The sequence below is a fragment of the Diplotaxodon limnothrissa genome, linkage group LG7 (genome assembly GCF_057381915.1).
Source record: "Diplotaxodon limnothrissa isolate DT_005_m linkage group LG7, D_limnothrissa_male_GT1.1, whole genome shotgun sequence".
NCBI lineage: Eukaryota > Metazoa > Chordata > Actinopteri > Cichliformes > Cichlidae > Diplotaxodon > Diplotaxodon limnothrissa.
Window position 1 is genome coordinate 5,510,146 of NC_140602.1, and position 6,238 is coordinate 5,516,383.

Genomic DNA, 6,238 nt, shown 5'->3' on the forward strand with positions numbered 1-6,238 from the left:
GATGAGACTGATAGACTCTGCGCATTGATTGATTAGATTGAGCGTGTTTGACGTCAGAAACGGCAAACAAATGATCCCATAAAAAGGGGAAACCTCCGTGGTGAAAAAAAGAAAAGAAAAACTGTGGGCACACAGCACCGACTGAGAGGTTTAGAGAGAGCCAAAACCATACTACCACTTCTGCCACAGAAGCTAAGTCAATACAGACTTCCGAGCCTGAAGATGCCGCTTTCAACCAGCTCCACATCCTCCACAAAGAGCGTCCGCAGAGCAGCGTCCGAGCTGGAGAGATCTGATTCCATCACGGTAAGAAATATTTTAGAAAACACAAGTTTGTTTTAAATTACAAACAGAAATCTGTGATTGTCTGTGGAGTCATCTGTTAAGAAAAATACTTTCAATGAATCACGGAAACTGTTGTATGGCACAAAGAAAACTTGGCATCGTTTGAGATGTCGCTGTCTGGCGCACATCTCAAACGAACAGCTTCCCAGGAAGGAAAAACAAATCCTGCACGTTTCAATTTTACAGTTGAAATCTGCTAAAATGTGTGCTGTGGTCGCTATTTACTCTTAGATATGTCGTAAGGTTTACCTTGATTGCATTGCCGATCTAATGCGCATTTGGAGATGTAAAGCGCACCCATCAAATATCAAGGGAGACATCCAAAAAGTAAGCAAAGCCCATCAGTTACGTCCATGTGGTGTCGTGTCTGTCTTTTCTTACAGTTAAATCGTAACAAGCAGAACTTTAATTTCTCTTTTTTAAAACAGTCTCCAAGATTCGTCGGTAGACGGCAGAGCTTGATCGAGGACGCGCGCAAGGAGAGGGAAGCAGCCGCTGCAGCGGCAGAGGCTGCAGAGGCCAGTGAACAGATAGTGTTTGAGGAGGACGATGGAAAAGCACTCCTCAACATTTTCTTTACTTTAAGAAACTCCAAGACACCTGCGCTGTCGCGGACACTCAAGGTTTTCGAGGTAATCCATCACAATTTATTCTAATAGAGTTTTAAGGGGTAACTAAATATTTTAAAGATTTATTTTGATTTATATGTGACTATTTATTTTGTTTGTTAATAATTAATTTATGAATGCTTCATAAATTCACACTAAGCTACTGGATTTGCTCTTTTGCAAAGATTCCCATTGGTCGGTATTTGTGTCTAGTTGGTAATAATACAGTTATCAACATTTGCACTCTAATATTGTAGCTGTGACCCATTTTCTGGTGAGACAACAGGGTTGCAATAAGTGTGGGAAAATTAAAACCGGTTTTATAGTAGGTAAGTAGTCAAGATTCACAACAAAGTAATTGTAAAATGTTTTTTATTTTAGTGGAATATAGTGGATATGTAAAGGTTGAATAATATTTTATTGGCTATTGTTAAAGTTGGTTACACATTTTAGTCACACAGAAGTACCGAAAAAGGTCATGGAAGAAAACCATTTGGAAAAAAAAAAATCTATGTGTGGGTGGGGTGGGGGGTTATTCCATGTTTTGAACAGGAAAGTGTGCATCCAGAATCAGTTATTGTGCTTCACAAATACTTCTCACCTCTGGATCTCTGCTACCACAGTCACATCTCAGCTTGCTGACTGTATTTCAGACATTTGAAGCTAAGATTCACCATCTGGAGACGCGACCATGCCGGAAGGTCAAAGACACCCTGGAGGGCCTGGAGTACTTTGTCCGCTGTGAGGTGCACCTCTCAGATGTCAGTACCCTGATCAGCTCCATAAAGAGGAACGCAGAGGATGTCAAAACCACCAAAGAAGTCAAATGTAACTGATGAAATAATTGCGAAACATTTTAAATAGTCTGTAGAAGTGAGCAAAAAACAGAACAGTTTATTTTTTTCTCCCCGTTTTCTCAACTAGTCCACTGGTTCCCAAAGAAAATTGCAGATTTGGATAGGTGTCATCATCTGGTCACCAAATTTGATCCAGACTTAGACCATGACCATCCAGTAAGTAATGACATTGCCAAGAAGAAGAAATAATTGAATAGAAATAGCTGTCATTACTGGGCTTGTTACAGAAAATGTGATCTGTGTTTGGTATATTTGATTTAAACAGGGCTACACAGATCCTGCCTACAGACAGAGGAGGAGAATGATTGGTGACATTGCCTTCAGATACAGATAGTGAGATGGGCCTTTTCCTAAATACTGCACACACAACCATAAAAAATAGACATAAAATTGAAATGTAATAATTGTGTGCATATGTTTGTCCTCAGTGGGCACTCGATCCCCAGAGTGGAATACACAGAGGAGGAGATTGGCACATGGTAAGGGGCTCTTTCACGCTAGTTTTTAATATTGATAATATAAGATATGAAAAGTTAAGTCTGAAGTAGCAGTGAGCATAAAATTATCATTTACAATGAACACAAAATGTTTTTATCTATTAAAATACATTTCACTGTTATGTTGTTTTACTGTCAACACATTGTGGTCTACCCACCAACCAGTTATTTGCATATGATTTGTCTTTTATGGATGCTTCGGTAAATTAACTTCAGATGGAGGGTGTCACAAGAATAAACTTGAGGTGACAGCTCGAGCTTGTCTGAATAAAAAACATATCCATAGCCTGAGAACAAAGTGTTGTTTGCAAGTTAATAGATGTTTATATTTTACTTGAACAGTTTAGGACAAAAAAAAGACACTAATGAATGAATTTAGTCACCAGACCAAGTAGAAAAATTATAGCAATGTGCTTTTTCATAAGATTTATACAATACGAGAAAAACACAGCATAATAAAAAAGAGCTCTATAAATATGATGCAAGAAATAAATTGCTTGAAATAGTTAAACATTGCAGGATAAATCCAATTTAAACACTGTTAATTAGCAGGCGCATAACACTAACCATAACTCTAAAACTACACTGCAGTTTTGCTTATTTCCAGTTTTTCCAAGATTTTGATTTTAATAAATGAAATCTCAATTTTTATGTAATTAAATCTTGATTTAGGCGAGAAGTATATTCAACCCTGAGGGACTTGTACACCACCCATGCCTGCAGTGAATACCTTGAGGCTTTTTGTCTCCTAGAAAGGCATTGTGGGTACAGCCCAGACAACATTCCCCAGCTGGAAGATGTGTCACGCTTCCTCAAAGGTAAAAATGGGATAAGACAAAATGAAAAGAAAAGATACGTAAATACAGACGCTTAGCGAATGTCGACTCCACCTATCAGGATTTGATTCTCGCTCTCTCTCTCTCTCTTGCTTACTGTCCCTTCACCACCATCCCCCTGAACACACATGCAGAGCGCACAGGATTTGCGCTGCGTCCAGTGGCGGGCCTGCTCTCAGCCAGAGATTTTCTGGCCAGTTTGGCATTCCGAGTGTTCCAGTGCACCCAGTACATCCGACATGCTTCCTCCCCCATGCACTCCCCAGAACCGTGAGTACTACTGTGACTCTTTTGGCTTTGTGCTTCAACTAATTATAAAGTATACAATCAGAAATAACTCCATAAAAACAAATGCAAGTGAAATTACACATAGCATCTGCTAATAGCAACAACAATTCATATTAAAAAGCTGCCATATGCAAAAGCTGTTGTGTTTATGTAATTATTTTAAGATTCGATATGTTTTTCTTTAGAGAACAGGCTTGCTTTCATTCTGTAACTGTTATGTAATCAGATTGAATTTCCAGTTTGTGATCATAAAGTCTGCATCCAATCAAACTGAACTGTGTGGTGTTTTTCATTCAAGATCAAACATTGTCGTGAATTGAAATAACTTTTGCTTTCTCTTCAGTGACTGCGTCCATGAATTACTGGGCCACGTACCCATGCTGGCTGATCGCACTTTTGCCCAGTTTTCACAGGTTAGTGCTGAAGAGATTAACAGCCTTACAGATCATTCAGTTCTTTTGTGCTATTTAGCAAGAACTGATCTATTATTTTCCACAGAACCTTGGTTTGGCTTCACTGGGGGCATCGGATGAAGATATTGAGAAACTGTCCACAGTAAGACTTTTGTCTTCGAACACAAACAACACATACAAACTGTATAAATATAACTGCAGTGAAGTTTGGGGTTGAACCTCATGTTGCCAGCCCATCTCCCAACAGAGACACACACACACACATGCTCCCACCCTTCTTAGCCTGGGCTTCGAGCACGAACTAAGATACATATCCCATATAGTAAACAATGGAATTAACTATTGCTAAAATATCTTTGAAAATGCATTACTTTGGACAGCCTCTTGTCTAAAATCTAACATGTAACTAATGCACTGATTGTCCATACTTCTTCTCAGTCACCTGCTTTCTGTTTTTCCATCAGCTGTACTGGTTCACGGTCGAGTATGGCTTATGTAAACAAAATGGTGAGGTGAGGGCTTATGGAGCTGGGCTGCTTTCCTCTTATGGTGAACTTGTGGTACGTTCAAACTTTTTTTTTCCTTTAATGCAGCACACACAGACAGCTGTTAGCTAATTCTCCATTTTTTTAAACTTCCAGCACTCTCTGTCTGATGAACCAGAGACAAGAGAGTTTGATCCAGAGGCTGCAGCAGTGCAGCCCTATCAAGACCAGACATACCAGCCTGTTTACTTTATTTCTGAGAGTTTTTCAGATGCCAAGGAGAAATTCAGGTACTGCTCTTTATCATACCAGACATACACATACATAAGAACATACAGAACTGATAAAAAAATGTAAAAAAACAACAACAACGAAAAACAACAAAGAGAGAGGTTATGTGAGGACGAGGTCAGAGAACAGCCAGCCAACCCCCGAGGCCACAAACTATTGTAGGTCAGCCATAGCAGCCAGAAGACAGCTGTTCCTAATGTAGTCTTCCTTACCGAGGCAAAAGTCTGGAGTTTTATTTGGCAAACAGATCAAATGCTGCCCTGCAAAACAAGTAGCTTAAGTGAGTGTTTTCACAATATTCAGCCTCTAGTAGAATGCAGCACATGACATCCCCGACACACTGGATGAGAAAATACCCGCACTGGAATGTTTGAAAGAGCACAGAGAACATTGTGAGCATCATTACATAGGAGTGTTTTCTTTATGTTGTGGAATCCACAGTCTCAATAATTTGCATGCATGTACAACATGGCAAATTATAACACAAGGACAATTTGCAGGCTTGGTTGCTTTAGTCCATACTTTCAGTTGGAGCAAAAAGACAGCCCCATTTGAGATCTTTAAGTTTCTGACTTCTTTACATCTTTACAATTTTGACCAGGGCTTATGTAGCTGGCATCAAGCGTCCCTTCTCAGTCAGATTTGATCCATATACCAGCAGTGTTGAAGTACTGGACAACCCAGTGAAGATCCAAGGAGGCCTGGAAGGTGTGAAGGATGAGCTTAAAGTGCTGACAGACGCCCTAAGTGTGCTATCGTGATGATGCGCTGTCTTTCACCATCCGCCTGTTGTTTGCTTTTCTCTCAGCTGAGTCCACGCTGTTGAAGATTGCCAATGTGTTCATATTTCTGTGCCGTACCTGCTGTATGAATCTGAGTTTTGCTCGTTGTGGTTGGCTGGTTTTCCAGCAAGGTTGCAACCATTAAAACCTCAAAACTCAGCGCTGACAAAGTATCCAAAGATCTTAAATGCTTGCATTTGTGAAATGATGGGGTTTTACTGACTGGACCATTCATGCTTTTAAAGTTTGTTGTTTGAGAAATGTGTCAAATCTAGAGTCACATCAAGGGGAACTCTGATAATGAATGTATTAAAAGAAGACTATATAGCTATGGTATAGATATTTTGAAATTAAAGAATTATAATGGTGTATATTTGGATCGTTTATTTTATTTAGAAAAAAATCTGTAACTGCTCTGTCAAAAGCTTTATTTTCCAAATATGTGAATTTAGCATTTGAGTAATTAAATCCATGGCTTTCATATGCTGTTCTTGTCTTGCATTGTGTATTTTATGCTGGTTTCGTCTTGCAGTGTAAATGCATAATAAAAAGGGGGAGGGGAGAATCTATGTAATAACCTATTGATTAGAAACTATCAGATAATAAAGAACTGCAAATTAACATTCCACTATCGTTTCTGTGATTTATCAAGTTTTATTCCTACAGTTAAACTAAAAATATAAATAATTGTATTATATTTGATAGGTTTTTGCTCTTATCGCTGATGGGAAAACCTAGAAATACTTTGGCATGAATTATTATTTAACGACACCTGGCTGCTTCTTATGGAACGCCAGGACTGCCATAATGAATTAATTAAATACACCATTAAATAA

General features: G+C 38.9%; 1 protein-coding gene across 2 annotated transcripts; it reads left to right on the forward strand.

The window, feature by feature from the left end:
- Nucleotides 1-222: 222 nt before the first annotated feature.
- Nucleotides 223-5,381, forward strand: th (tyrosine hydroxylase). 2 transcript variants are annotated; one of them, XM_085357259.1, is made up of 14 exons: nt 223-306; nt 577-672; nt 774-977; nt 1,607-1,781; nt 1,878-1,966; nt 2,076-2,143; nt 2,239-2,289; nt 2,980-3,125; nt 3,278-3,413; nt 3,775-3,844; nt 3,930-3,986; nt 4,309-4,404; nt 4,486-4,619; nt 5,222-5,381. In XM_085357259.1, the coding sequence occupies exons 1-14, from the start codon at nt 223-225 to the stop codon at nt 5,379-5,381; spliced, it is 1,566 nt and encodes a 521-aa protein (XP_085213385.1). The 2 variants fall into 2 exon arrangements, with proteins under 2 accessions (XP_085213385.1, XP_085213386.1); XM_085357260.1 differs by lacking the exon at nt 577-672.
- Nucleotides 5,382-6,238: the final 857 nt, after the last annotated feature.

Coding starts and splice junctions, on each gene's coding strand:
- th (XM_085357259.1), top strand. CDS start 223: ATGCCGCTTTCAACCAGCTCCACATCCTCCACAAAGAGCGTCCGCAGA. Junction 3,987..4,308: donor ATATTGAGAAACTGTCCACA/GTAAGACTTTTG, acceptor TTTTTCCATCAG/CTGTACTGGTTCACGGTCGA. Junction 4,620..5,221: donor GATGCCAAGGAGAAATTCAG/GTACTGCTCTTT, acceptor AATTTTGACCAG/GGCTTATGTAGCTGGCATCA.